General features: G+C 37.7%; 1 protein-coding gene across 2 annotated transcripts in view; it reads left to right on the top strand.

The window, feature by feature from the left end:
• Npc2f (Niemann-Pick type C-2f) overlaps positions 1 to 15,384 on the top strand; it is a 35,201-nt gene extending 19,817 nt beyond the window's left edge. For both annotated transcript variants that reach the window (XM_067761376.1, XM_067761375.1), the window contains exons 4-5: positions 10,343 to 10,512; positions 10,726 to 15,384. In XM_067761376.1, the coding sequence (XP_067617477.1) occupies positions 10,343 to 10,512; positions 10,726 to 10,827 (272 nt within the window). In that variant the 3' untranslated portion in view covers positions 10,828 to 15,384. The remainder of the gene's footprint in view (positions 1 to 10,342; positions 10,513 to 10,725) is intronic.
• The last annotated feature ends 373 nt before the right edge of the window (positions 15,385 to 15,757 follow it).

Below are 15,757 nucleotides of genomic sequence, written 5' to 3'. Positions count from 1 at the left end.
CTACTGAGCATTTTAAGAGGAAGTGGGCATGAGGTCTATAGGTGGACGCCTTTTCGAGGTATCGTCATTAGGGTGGGCCAGGGGTGACTCTAGAATGTGTTTGTACGATATGGGTATCAAACGAAAGGTGTTACTGATCATTTTAAGATGGAGTGGGCATTAGGTCTATAGGTGGACGCCTTTTCGAGATATCGCCATTAGGGTGAGCCAGGGGTGACTCTAGAATGTTTGTACGATATGGGTATCAAACGAAAGGTGTTACTGAGCATTTTAAGAGGGAGTGGGCATTAGGTCTATAGGTGGACGCCTTTTCGAGATATCGCCATTAGGGTGGGAAAGGGGTGACTCTAGAATGTTTTTGTACGATATGGGTATCAAATGAAAGGTGGTAATGAGTATTTTAAAAGGGAGTAATCCTTAGTTCTATAGGTGGACGCCTTTTCGAGATATCGCCATAAACGTGGACCAAGGGTGACTCTAGAATGTTTGTACGATATGGATATCAAACGAAAGGTGTTACTGAGCATTTTAAGAGGGAGTGGGCATTAGGTCTATAGGTGGACGCCTTTTCGAGATATCGCCATTAGGGTGGGCCAGGGGTGACTCTAGAATGTTTGTACGATATGGGTATCAAACGAAAGGTGTTACTGAGCATTTTAAGAGGGAGTGGGCATTAGGTCTATAGGTGGACGCCTTTTCGAGATATCGCCATTAGGGTGGGCCAGGGTGACTCTAGAATGTGTTTGTACGATATGGGTATCAAATGAAAGGTGTTAATGAGTATTTTAAAAGGGAGTACTCCTTAGTTCTATAGGTGGACGCCTTTTCGAGATATCGCCATAAAGGTGGACCAAGGGTGACTCTACAATGTTTGTACGATATGGGTATCAAACGAAAGGTGTTACTGAGCATTTTAAGAGGGAGTGGGCATTAGGTCTATATGTGGAAGCCTTTTCGAGATATCGCCATTAGGGTGGGCCAGGGGTGACTGTAGAATGTTTGTACGATATGGGTATCAAACGAAAGGTGTTACTGAGCATTTTAAGAGGGAGTGGGCATTAGGTCTATAGGTGGACGCCTTTTCGAGATATCGCCATTAGGGTGGGCCAGGGGTGACTCTAGAATGTTTGTACGATATGGGTATCAAACGAAAGGTGTTACTGAGCATTTTAAGAGGGAGTGGACATTAGGTATATAGGTGGTCGCCTTTTCGAGATATCGCCATTAGGGTGGGCCAGGGGTGACTCTAGAATGTTTGTACGATATGGGTATCAAACGAAAGGTATTACTGAGCATTTTAAGAGGGAGTGGGCATTAGGTCTATAGGTGGACGCCTTTTCGAGATATCGCCATTAGGGTGGGCCAGGGTGATTCTAGAATGTGTTTGTACGATATGGATATCAAATTAAAAGTATTAATGAGGGTTTTAAAAGCGAGTGGCCCTTAGATGTATATGTGAAGGCGTTCTCGCGATATCGACCAAAATGTGGACCAGGTGATCCAGAAAATCATCTGTAGGGTACTGCTAATTTATTTATATATGCAATACCACTAACAGTATTCCTGCCAAGATTCCAAGGGCTGTTGATTTCGCCTTGTAAAACTTTTTCATTTTCTTCTACTTAATATGGTAGGTGTCACACCCATTTTACAAAGTTTTTTCCAAAGTTATATTTTGCGTCAATAAACCAATCCAGTTACCATGTTTCATCCCTTTTTTCGTAGTTGGTATAGAATTATGGCATTTTTTTCATTTTTCGTAATTTTCGATATCGATAAAGTGGGCGTGGTTATGGTCGGATTTCGGCCATTTTTTATACCAAGATAAAGTGAGTTCAGATAAGTACGTGGGCTAAGTTTAGTAAAGATATATCGGTTTTTGCTCAAGTTATTGTGTTAACGGCCGAGCGGAAGGACAGACGGTGGACTGTGTATAAAAACTGGGCGTGGCTTCGACCGATTTCGCCCATTTTCACAGAGAACAGTTACCGTCACAGAATCTATGCTCCTACCAAATTTGAGAAGGATTGGTAAATTTTTGTTCGACTTATGGCATTAAAAGTATTCTAGACAAACTAAATGAAAATGGGCGGAGCCACGCCCATTTTGAAATTTTCTTTTATTTTTGGATTTTGTTGCATCATATCATTACTGGAGTTGAATTTTGACTTAATTTACTTATATACAGTAAAGATATTAACTTTTATGTTAAAATTTGAATTTAAAAAAAATTTTTTTTAAAAAGTGGGCGTGTTCTTTATCCAATTTTGCAAATTTTTATTTAGCACATATACAGTAATAGTAGTAACGTTCCTGCCAAATTTCATCATGATATCTTCAACGACTGCCAAATTACAGCTTGCAAAACTTTTAAATTACCTTCTTGTAAAAGTGGGCGGTGCCACGCCCATTGTCCAAAATCTTACTAGTTTTCTATTCTGCGTCATAACTTCAACCCATCTACCAAGTTTCATCGCTTTAACCGCCTTTGGCAATGAATTATCGCATTTTTTCGGTTTTTCGAAATTTTCGATATCGAAAAAGTGGGCGTGGTTATAGTCCGATATCGTTCATTTTAAATAGCGATCTGAGATGAGTGCTCAGGAACCTACATACCAAATTTCATCAAGATACCTCAAAATTTACTCAAGTTATCGTGTTAACGGACGGACGGACGGACGGACGGACGGACGGACGGACGGACGGACGGACGGACGGACATGGCTCAATCAAATTTTTTTTCGATCCTGATTATTTTGATATATGGAAGTCTATATCTATCTCGATTCCTTTATATATGTACAACCAACCGTTATCCAATCAAACTTAATATACTCTGTGAGCTCTGCTCAACTGAGTATAAAAACTGTTATGTATAAAAAGAAGAAATATATGGAAGATAAAGTGCTCGATAGTGCAGGAGACATGAAGCGGATGTGGAAGTCTTTAAAACATCTTGCTGAGCTCACCGATGACAGAATGGTCGTTAGCAAAATAGTAATTAACGGTGAATGCCTCGAGAAGGAATACGATATAGCCAATGCCCTAAATACATTTTTTGTACAGAGCATAGCTGAAATTAATGATAGCATTGAAATAATTCCAATTGCGGCAGAAACAAGTGTAAATAATGCAATTGAAACTTTTCAATTCACCGACGTAGAGTTAGATGATATAATGAACATTACTAAATCTTTTAGAAACAAATATGGTGGAAAAAAGCTTTTGTCGGAGGGGGTATTTAAAGATGCCATGATTTACATTGCTCACTTCTACAAAGATATAATAAATGAATCAATAAACAGTAGCATTGTTCCAAATTGCTGGAAAGTATCAACTATAGTACCTGCGGAAAAAGTCAAAAATACAGTAAGGCCAGAGGAACTGCCCCCAATTAATACGCTACCTGCAGATGAAAAAATTATGGAAACGGTGGTTAAAAATCAATTAGTGGCATTTCTAGATAAATACCAAATTATCATACCTGAACAATCTGGGTTTAGGAAAAGCCATTCTTGCGAAACCGCACTGAATATGGTTATTGCGGAATGGAAAGAGGATATAACTGATAAGAAAGTTGTGATCTCAGTCTTTTTAGACTTAAAACGTGCTTTTGAAACTGTGGATAGAGAGGAACTGCTGAATGTTATGTTTAATAATGGGATAAGAGGAAAATCCTTGGAATGGTTCAGAAGCTATTTGAGTAATAGAAAACAGAAGACGATAATTGGAAGTGCAGTTTCACCGGTTGCTGATGTACATATTGGGCTACCGCAAGGTTCAGTATTGGCACCGCTATTGTTTACAATATATATTAACGATATTAAAGAATGCTTGAAATATTGCAATATTCGACTATTTGCGGATGATGCATTGATAACCATTAGTGAAAGAAGTGTGGGCTTTGCGGTATCGAAAATGCAAGAAGACTTAGACTCCCTCTACAAATGGCTATGCCATAGAAAGCTGAAAGTGAACGTGGATAAAACCAAAAGTATGATATTTTGCAAAAATCAAAGCATTATGGGTGCCAATAACCTTAGCAATATTACTCTGAAGATAAGAAATGTTGAAATTCAGCAAGTAGACAAGATCAAATACCTAGGAGTCTGGATCGACAAAAACCTTAGATTTGGAGAACACATAAGTTATTTAGAAAACAAAATTGCAAAAAAAATTGGTTTTATGTACAGAACTTGTAAATATATTAGTCAACGACACAAATTATTAGTGTATCGATCAATTATTGAACCGCACTTTATCTATTGTCCAACAATCCTGCTATTAGCAAATGACACACAAATAAAAAAACTGCAGATACAACAAAACAAGGCAATGCGATTAATTTTAAAATGTTCGCTTAGAACACCAAAAACTACAATGCTAAATATGTTAAACTGGCTCAGTGTAAAACAGTCGATATATTATTTCACATTGAAATTTATACATCATATGAAATTAGGAATAACACCGAATTATCTCAACGGGAGAATACATTTTAATCATGAAATACATAACTATGGAACTAGAAGCAGCGGAAATATAAGACTGCCTAGAGTAAGAACGGAGTTCGCGAAGAAGACTTTAGAATATATAGGTTATAAAATGTACAATGAATTACCAAATGCGATAAAAGACTGTGAAAATATTAATAAGTTTAAAGCAAAATTATTTTTATACTGTAAGTCATTAAGCATGTAATGTATACAATTTATTTATATATATATATATATTTTTTTTTTTTTTACCTTGAACTAGGTCTTAAAGACCGTAAATAAATAAATTATTATATAATTATTTGCATCCTTCTACTAATGTTCGAATCACTAATCAGCAGCTTAGTGATAAATCACTCCACTATTTAATAATGCAAAATGGCCTTTTACTTCACAGTAACACTTATACTTCGCAACGAATAGATTGCTTAAATCAAACTGATTGTCGTGCCTCTACTGTTGCTGCCTTTTATACTCTGTGATTTCTCGTTCGCATACTTTTAGGCGCTTCCGTTTCTAGAATTTACTAGTTATCAGCTATAAAATTACTACGTTTATAGCTTCTCATATGCGTGTGTATATGTGAGCACAATTATAATTGCATACTTTTGGAAACATCTCAGATAAGATACCTGTGTGTGTTTGTGCATCTCTTCTCCGCTGCGTGTACGTACATATGTGTAGACACAATGATTGAATTATTGATGTGCATACAAGTCACTGCTAGCCGATGCTAGCTTAGAGAGGATAGTATCCCTTAGTGTTGCTTATATTCGTGACACTGCCCTCCACCTAAGTCTGATCGTCCCGATCAGACAAATCTCTCGATCTAAACGCTGCTAGTATCTCCAAATGAACCACCCTTCTATTTCCCAATGGTTTGTATGCGGTAGATGGTATTACTGATCTTCTTCACAACTTTGTGCTGGAGCTGCAAAAGTATCGATATTCGGCTTACTCGATATTTTCAATATTTAAGAGGGAGGGTATCGATATATCGCGATATATATCGAATTTTTTTATAGTGAAAAGCGCTTACTCAATTTAAAAGCAATATCAGGTATATATCAGACATTTATGTAAATACAATATGTTCATGTATATATATATATTTAATATTGTTTTCATAACTTCGAAACTATCATAAAACACATTCTGCAAAGTTGTCCGCGATGGTAGCTTATACAGGGAAACGAGGGTATATACAAAGTTACAACACCCTTTGTCATCCACTATGGGAAAAGGTCGAACGTCTACGGTGACTAAACCCTAGTAGGGTGCTGTCAAAAGCCTTTTTACGTGATGATGGATCTTCATATGTTTTTTTCATATAAAAATCAATCTTATTTGGCGAGCTATGTGAATCTAAATTTGCAGTTGTATGCGATCGTTCTAGATGGTGAAACAAATTGGACGTATTACCACTAGTTTTATAACATTTTTTGCAATAGTGGCATATTGCAAAAGTATTACTGGTTTTGTCAAAATGGATACATGTATGTATATGTGTATATAATATGAAAAAAATAACGTACTTTTCACATTGAACTTGTAAGAATTTTTCAATATTCAGAGCCACCAACTTGTTAGGTATTCATCTAAAATAAACACAAATCTGACATAATGTATCTAATTTTATTTATTCATGTTTTATTTGTCTTACCAAAGTTTTAGACGCTGGTAATTCTGCTTCTAGAAAAAGGTATAAGAAATAGGAATACAGTACTCGATATTTAGAAAAAAACATCGAAAATCGCACCATGAACCTAGTACTCGATGTATCGATATTTATATCGATACTTTTGCAGCTCTACTTTGTACGGGCCTTCCCAGCTGCACCAACATTTGGATGGAACACCTTCCCGCCGGTGACGGTTGTATAACAGTACCAAATCTCCCTCCCGGAAACCTTCCGAATTATTGTTCTTGTCGTACCTATGTTTCATCTAACTACTCATTACCCTGGGCCGTTCCCTCACACTCTGTTCTTTGGCCAATGAAGAACTACTTCGCAGATCTTGATCTTGACGGATTGACCTTGCATCATCAGTATCGTCTTGACGTTTCACAACAGTAGTGCGCGCTGGCTTGAAACCACCCTTGCATCCTTTCCGGAAAATTCTTTCAGTCGTTTTAGTACGTCCATTAGGGTTTGCCAATGCCAGTGTTTCTCTCGCAGGTACTTTTGATTTCGCTTTATTTAGCCCATTCGATCCATCAACCTTTACCTTTGACTTTCGTGGTCTTTGTCGAGTCTTCTCCACCAGTACTCGATTACTGCTGAACCCTTTCTCCAAACTAAAGTTAAGTGGTATATCCTGGTTCTTATAGCGCATAATCTTTCTCCGCATATCGATCCTGATGTCATGGTCAACTAAGAAGTCCACTCCCAATATGACTTCATCAACAATCTCCGCCACAATGAATTTGTGTAGAACCATGACCTTTCCAATTAATACCTCACATACCACTTCTTCTTGGACTTGGTTATACTCGCCAGTGACCGTACGCAACCTTGCTCCAGGTAACATCTTTACTCTCCTATTGACCAAATCAGATCGGATTAAGGAATGAGATGCGCCCGTATCTACAGTCAGTGCACGTTCTTTGCCATCGACATTCCCTCTGACGGTAAGACTGCTTGATTTCCTTCCAATTTGCGACACAGATATCACAGGACATTCAATAGCTGGGGCAAGTTTTCGATCTTTACATCTGACTCGCTATTGCTTATCTCCTCCAGCTTTGCGTTTACGGCCGCCCAAGTTGGAACTACCAGGACCGGTGCTGCAATGACGAGCAATGTGACCTGAGTTACCGCACTTGAAACATTTGATTGCACCATTATTCTTCTGTTGCGTTCCTTTTAAAGCTTCTAAAATTGCGTGTACCCACTCTGGCCTTTCTACTTCCACACGGCGTGCTTTGAAAACTGGCTTACACAGAAGCGACGCTGTTTCCTGAATCAGAGCATTTGATACCGTTTCTGCGAATGTTGGCCTTGGGTTCGCGTATGTAGCTCGCTTTGTTTCGACGTCCCGTATGCTATTTATAAAGCTCTGAATCTTTACCTTTCAGTGTATTCCACGGGTGCGTCCGCATATGCAAGATGAGCCAATCTTTCTACATCCGAAGCAAACTCCTGCAATGTCTCATTTGCTTTTTGGTAACGGTTTTGCAACTCAATTTGGTATATCTGTTTTTTTATCTTCCGCATTCCAGTTGTTCACTGCTGCTGTCTTCTCAAACTGTAGCTTAAAGACCTGGAAAGGAACAGAACCGTCAAAGGATGGTGTTTTTACCTTTGGATTACTCGCGGAAAGAGCTGGGCGATTTAGTTGTAACTGCTCCATACGACCCTTCAAATCATCGACTTCTGCCTGAAATTGAGCGATTTTTGCATCCTGAGCTTCCAGTTTTGATGATACCCTTGCTTCCTGTTCTGACAGTTGCGAGGATATGCGAGTTTCTTGTGCTTTCAACTGCTCAGCCACATATGTCTTCTGTTCTTCTAACTGTGTTTCCATCTTAGATGTAATCTGTGTCGATATTTCTGAAATACGCGTTTCTAGTGCTTCAATCTTTGATGTTATGCGTGTCTCCTGTGCTTCAATCTTAGATGTTATTCGTGTCTCTTGGGATTCCATCTTGGATGTTATACGATCCTCCTGGGATTCTAGTTGAGATGCCATTGTCGATGTTTGAGCAGATATTGCATCCAAAATCGTGTTCAAGTCTGTGATCGTAACTGTCTGTGATGTTTCGTTTTTCTCTTAAATTTTTGTTGTTGATTCTTCCACATCAGGATAAAAGACATACTCGTCCACATCAATTCCCTGCGACTCCAATACCTCTCGTAGCCGTGAAGTTCGATCTTATTGCCGGTTTTATTCAATCCACGGTTCTCCAACTTCTTTTTCAGTTGCTGGATCTTTAATTCACAGAACTTTGCCATGTCCAAGTAGTATTCAAAATCTTCGGAATTTATTCAACAATTCCTCTTCTGACACCAATTGTAACGAATTTACTGCAATTCCTCTTATTTGCAACCTTCTACTAATGTTCGAATCACTAAGCTGCTGAATAAATCACTCCACTATTTAATAATGCAAAATGGCCTTTTACTTCACAGTAACACTTATACTTCGCAACTAATAGATTGCTTAAATCAAACTGATTATCGTGCCTCAACTGTTGCTGCCTTTTATACTCTGTGATTTCTCGTTCGCATACTTCTAGGCGCTTCCATTTCTAGAATTTACTAGTTGTTATCAGCTATAAAATTACTACGTTTATAGCTTCTCATATGCGCGTGCATATGTGAGCACAATTATAATTGCATACTTTTGGGAGCATCTCAGATAAGATATCAGCATGTGTTTGTGCATCTCTTCTCCGCTGCGTGTACGTACATATGTGTAGACACAATGTTTGAATTATTGATGTGCATACAAGTCACTGCTTAACATCGGCTTAGAGATGATAGTATCCCTAAGTGTTGTTAATATTCGTGACAATATCATGGAAGATTTCTTATAAAAATCATTTCGATCGGAGCTATATATAATATATATCCCATACAACCGATCGTTTAGATAAGGGGGTTTTTTGTCATTTTTTATTTTATATTTATCTTAAAAATCGTTTAGGTATGTACATCTGTTCACTATATATTTCTTATCTTATATATCCGATTATTTGGAGATTACGAACGGGATAAGATTATTGTTCAGCCCCATTCATGAAAGGTATGAAGTCTTCGGCACAGCCGAAGACAGTCCCGTCATTACTTGTTTTTTTTTCATTTACATACATACTTTCGGTAAGTCACAGCCGCGTTGTTTTCCCAAGTTGCTTGGTTGGTTGCTGTGCTGCCCGGCTATGAAGCCGTGCCCAAGTAGCGCTCTATGCGCCATTTTGATGCACTTTCTCCTGGAACCAATTATAGTTTTAGGCTGATGGACCCTGTATATTGCTTTACTCAAACCACTTGGTTAAAACAATATACCTACTGATGCTCTTGATGCGGCAGTTTGGCACCGCCCTAAAGTCCGGCAACACATAATTGTTCGGGACCGAAAATTCGCGAGGGCTGGGTACTCGCAGAGGAAGTGATTAACCGTTTCCTCGGCACCCTCCCAAGTACTGTGATTCTCCGAATCCCAATCCGCCAACAGAATTGGACTAGCAGGTCTTGGCTTGGCCCTAACATTATTTAAAAATCAATCTGCAGTGATTTTTTTACGTGTTTTGAGGTTAAGGCCATACCATGACCACTTGGGCCAATTCTTATAGCGTATTTGGATTCAGCGCATCTAAATGTATAGAAAACATGAATCGAATTACCTGATCCGACTACTTTTAATTTTTTTGTATAGCTGTGTTAACAAAAAATTAGACCAGTTTATAAAATTTTTGTTGTGCCAGAAATATGAATGTGCTAAATCTCGGAAAATAGAAGAGATGCGAGCAGATCAATTATCTCAGTTGAAAGAGCATAGATACTTTTTTACATTAGAAACTAATTCTTCTAATTTTGAGGGAGCAATAAACTTTGAAACTCGATTTCCCAACATTTTCATTTTGGCACATTCATGCTTCTGGCAAGCGGGCGACGATATCATAAATTTTTTCCTAAATGCATAATGTGTAAAATTTTCATATAAATTTTGAATTTCTGAAAGGGTAACTACACTGCGGGCGTAGTTTCCTAATAAAGCAAGATTTATTTCCCTTTTAAAACGAAATAACGCCCGTCAATATTACGAAATAAAGCCCACCAGCTGACGTTGTTTCCTCGGGCGTTAATTTACATCATCGCTTATATTTCTACACATTTTGCTTAGGTCACCAAACATCTCTTCTAAGACATCACGTACGTTGGATTCTCAATGCTATTAAAACGAATGCTATTATTACACCAGATCCATGCGCCGATAACGATGACTGTTTGAATGAGGATCGAGATGGCACAAGTTATACTGCTAAAGTTTTTGTCAGCAAAACACTTCCAAATGTAAGCAAACTCATTTGTTACCATGTCTGTGATGATGATAGAACTCAGCAAAGCAATAAGGCTGCTCACTCATACTCGCAAATACATTGCAACCATGGAAACTTCGTAAATAAAACAAGTTTCCATATGAGTTTGCGAGGTTTGCACGATTTACAAGCTTTGCATGTTCTCATGAGTTGCTCTTATATGTATTTTATTTTCAATATTTTTCAGATAAGTGGCACAATGATGTGGGTGGCTGTGGATCAGACGAATACCGAAGTTATTTGTTTTAGAATTCCAATTTTAATAACTGCGAGCAGTTTATCAAACTAATTTTATTTATTCCTGAAACTATTAAATGTTGGTTGCTTTGTAAATACGTAATTGCATATACATTAGGTCAGGTCAAATTGTATGGGGGGAAAAAAATTCAGGTGCATATCCAGTTTCGGAATCTATGGGTCATACTGAGTAATATTGTCCATTTGTTACAAAATTTTATACAAAATTTTCTCACTTGATTAGGGAGGCTCGAAATTCATTTCAGACCTATGGTTCCATGGGCAATATTACTCTGAATGACCCATACATTCAGAAACTGGATGTCCCTTTTCAACAATAAATTTGACTCACCCTAATATACATACATACATACATATATATGTGTATAAGTTATAGTCGAAAAGTACTTAAAAATCTTTATTGTTTGTTCTTGAATATTTGTGAATTCAAGTAGATTAGAGTGTATCAAGTAGAAAATGTTGCCCATCTAGTTTAATACTTACGTTATGCTGTTCTCAAAATTTGTTTGTGACCCTGTAAAGGCAGCGAAGTCCGACTTTTCCCTTTTTCGGTCGCCGTAGTGTGGTGGTAGCGTGCTCCGCCTACCACATCGAGTGTCCTGGGTTCAAGTAGCATCAAAAATTTAGAAAATAGTTTTTCCAATTAGAAAAATTTTTGTAATCGGGGCCGCCCCTCTGAAGTGATTTGGCAAACACTCCGAGTGTATTTCTGCCATGAAAAGCTTCTCAGTGAAAATTCATCCTTGCAGGTGCCGTACGGAGGCGGCATAAAACATGGGACCTACATGTTCCCTACAGGTCCCACCAATTTGTAGGGAAAATTAAAAAGGAGCACGACGCAAACTGGAAGAGAAGTTCGGCCTGAATCTCCTCAGAGGTAAATTGCGTCAAATATTTTTTTTCTATATTTTGTTTTCCATTTTACGCGAACCGCGAAAAAATAATTAACACACCTCTGTGTCGATTTTAAAGCCGGCTTTGACAGCAGAACGAGTTGTCTGAAATTGCCTTCCATGCAAAACTTGTACGGCTGTGCAAAATTATATTGAGCTACACCACTAGCTCCGTCAGAATTGCAGAACATAACCGCTGACGATATTGACACGAAAACTGGAAAGAGCATATAACGAATTACCTGCTGTGATTAAACAAAGAGTCAACGCATTTCCGTCTTGTCTCATGAAAGTTATCCGGTTTCCTCGAAATTAATATTTTTCCCACATGCTGTATTGTCTTCAGGCTCTGAAATATGTTTCAAGTTTCAAGAACCTAGCTCCTAGATTCTTCGATATAACGTTTCAGAAGTCGAAAGCAAAATTTCCAAGTTTGGTTTTTTTTTTTAATTGCACGATCCTGCAAGCGAAAGTTTTTTCCCTCGCGTGCCATCGTCATGGGGTTCTAAAGTATAATTTTAGTTTCAAAAATCTAGCTCTATGGGAAGTTACTAAAAAGCGGCCGCAAGATTCCACAAGTTGTAAATGAACTTTTAAATATCTCTAAATATATCGATCCCTGTCCCATCTAGAAAACTCGTTTATCCTAAGTAGGTATTACAATCCAATAAAGCCGGAAGCTTTGTTCAAATTTTCAGGCCTCTGGGCTATAGGGAAGCTCTTTAAAGCTCGAAAGACATATTTCCAAGATCGGAAATTTTTTTTTTATCGGGAAGTTTTTTAAAAGTCGGAAACACAATTTCCAAGTTCGGACGATTTTTCGAATTTTCACGATCAATGGACAACCGCTAAACTTTTTTCCCTCATTTTAAATAGTCATCGAGTTCTGATATATGTTTCAAGACTCTAGCTCCACGGGAAGTTACTCAAAAATAGATTACGAAATTCCCCAATTTGTATAGAAATTCGCGAACATAATTCCAGACTAGAAATTTAATAGAAATGTATCGGTAAATGACTCTTGCCAACAAGTATTACTTTGGACCGGTCAGTAAATTCGTCCCTTGCCTTGTTAATGAACAAAGGCGCTGAGGCTGAGAAGTAGCTAAGCAGAATAATAAAACAAAAACATAGATAGTATACATTTATTTTTACAACAATCGAATCAATTTAATGACTTCAATTATTAAACAGTAAATAATTGCAATTTAGGGGCACAATAACTTTAAGCAATATGGATGAAGAATACATAATTACTGGTGTATAGCTAGTTCTATGGATGGTGTAAATAAGTTGTTAATGGCGCCAGTGCTTTTCATGACTTCGGTAGACCTTCATAAACTTATAAGTTGTCTCGTCTGTTTAGAACATCATTTTTTCACATCAAGGTATGTACATCGGTTTCAAGAGTTTGTTAAATACACTGGCAACGTTACATTTGTTGTTGCATTTGCATGTTAAATCTCTATACGTATCTGGATCAGGCTTCATTGGAATGCGAGGATAGTTGTTATCAGATAGATCTTACAATAGCTGAGTTCCAATGAAGCCTTACCCAGATCTCGATAAAAATTTAACATGCCACAACAACGTTGCGATCTTAATTGCCGTAATCCAGTGAGTTTTACAGCTCCGGCTCACGCTCAATTCTCACTGGAATGCTCTGGATCATTGAAAGAATTGAGAAGCAGATGTCGTGATATTTTCGCACAAGTGAAATGTGATAGGCAGATGTCGCCGCTGTTTTTCGTTTAACTCATACGGCGACATCTATTTTTGAAAAAGTGGGTTTATTAAAGGCAGCGTTGCCAAACTAAAGACAAGTAATTAACAAATTATCTGGCTCACAAATTGAACCAGACTTCTATCTGGATTTATCTGGCTCAAATCGTTGTTGTTGCATTTACATGCAAAATTATTTATCTGGCTCAGGCTCTTTGCCACGTGAAGATGGCTAATATTTATCTCGATCAATGTTTGATCCGTGTGGCGGCTCTGTTCATTTTGTTTTTTGTAGTAGATTTAGTAGTAGTAGTAGATTTGATAGTTCATCTCTAGGGTGTCCGATATTTAAAAACTTATCCTCTCGACACCCCATACATATTTACTTTAAATCTGACATGTTATAAAGGCCGTAAAATGATAACAGTATATATATTCCTAAGCACCAAATGTTTCCTAGAAAATTTCAGTTTACAGCAATGAGCTACACAATCTTACCGGAATCATTCAGTCTATGTGTGGACCGGTCAGTTCAACCTAAGGTGTTTAATCAGATTTGCATAAACACTTTGTTAAATGTTTCTAAAGTGAAAACTGACGCGGTTGATTCGGTATCAATAATCCACAGCAAATATTAAAAATTTAGCTCCGTCAAAATAAATTCACAATGCACATAGCTCCTGTTGGAAGTAAAGTTTTTAGCATCAGCCTTCGGCCGATTGTTATTACGATGAAAACCCCAGCGGGTTAGGGGGCTTAATATATATAGCCGCGGAAGGTATGTCTGTCGTAAGAGGCGACTAAAATACCAAATTGGTTAAAGGGTTGTGTAGCGCAATCCTTTCAAGGTGTTGCCAGCGCGAAATATAGCTTCTCCAACCCAATTGTCAACCTCACCTACCCGCGGCGAATCCTGTTACTCCTGTTACTTTCATCCGAGGCTCTGGCAACCCCAAGTTCCTCATGTATATAGGGGGTGGGAGGCCGGTATGACCTTGAAGTTTTCATCTGGTCATGCTAAATCGGTCTCGAGATGGACTGGCTGGTGCCTTAATGGTGCTTGTTATCGGAATGTACCGCATCTGCATACAGCAAAGGACCATCAACATCGATACAACTCTACAAGGCCTTCGGGGAGTGTCCTTATCGCTACAACAAGGAAAAGCAACTAAGGACGGGACTGTCTTCGGCTGTGCCGCAGACTTCATACCTTTCATTAATGGGGCTGAGCAATAATCTTATCCCATTCGTAATCTCCAAATAATGAGCTGTATAAGAAAGAAATATATAGTGAACAGATGTACATACCTAAACGATTTTAAGATAAATATAAAAAACTGGCAAAAACCCCCTTATCTGAACGATCGGTTGTATGTGATATATATATATTATATACAGCTCCGATCGAAATGATTGTTACAGGAAATCTTCTATGATATATTAGAATATATATCACCAAGTTTCACGTTTTTATATTGGAAACTAAGGGAGAAATGGCCAAAAATCTTTCTATCTGAACGATCGGTTGCTGGGATAGGTATATACTATATACATATAGCACCGATCAAAGTTATTTTTTCAGGAAATCGTCTATGATATATTAGAATAAATAGCACCAAGTTTAACGTTTTTATATTGGAGATTAAGGGAGAAATGGCTAAAAATCTTTCTATCTGAATGATCGGTTGTATGGGATATATATTACATATAGCTCCGATCGAAATGACTTTTTCATGAAATCTTCTATGATATATTAGAATAAATATCAGCAAGTTTAACGTTTTTATATTGGAAATTAAGGGAGAAATTGCCAAAAATCTTTCTATCTGAACGACCGGTTGAATGGGATATATACTATATATAGATCCGATGAAAGTGATTTTTTCAGAAAATCTTCTATGATATATTAAAATATATATCACCGACTTTCACGTTTATACTTTCTAAATTGCGGCAGGAATGAGCAAAATCGTCTTATCTGAACGATCGGTTGTATGGGAGATATATGTTATAGTCGTCCGATCCTACCGGATCCAACAAATGTGTAATATAATACAAAAATACATCCTTGTGCCAAATTTCATTGAGATATCTCAAAATTTGAGGGACTAGTTTGCGTTCAAACAGACAGACGGACGGACAGACGGACATGGCTATATCAACTCAGTTCGAAGCCCTGATCAATTCGGTATACTTAATGGTGATCCTATCTTCCATATTTCTCAACGTTACAAACATCGGACCAAAGTTAATATACCATTTCATGTTCATGAAAGGTACACAAATTTTTGGATAACAGGTATCATATTATGTGTACACATGAGCTTAGTGCTGTCAACTCTCATA

The sequence above is a fragment of the Eurosta solidaginis genome, chromosome 1, assembly GCF_040869045.1.
Source record: "Eurosta solidaginis isolate ZX-2024a chromosome 1, ASM4086904v1, whole genome shotgun sequence".
Taxonomy (NCBI): Eukaryota; Metazoa; Arthropoda; class Insecta; order Diptera; family Tephritidae; genus Eurosta; species Eurosta solidaginis.
The sequence above is the reverse complement of the archived record's forward strand: the minus strand, read 5'-3'. Positions and strand labels throughout refer to the sequence as shown.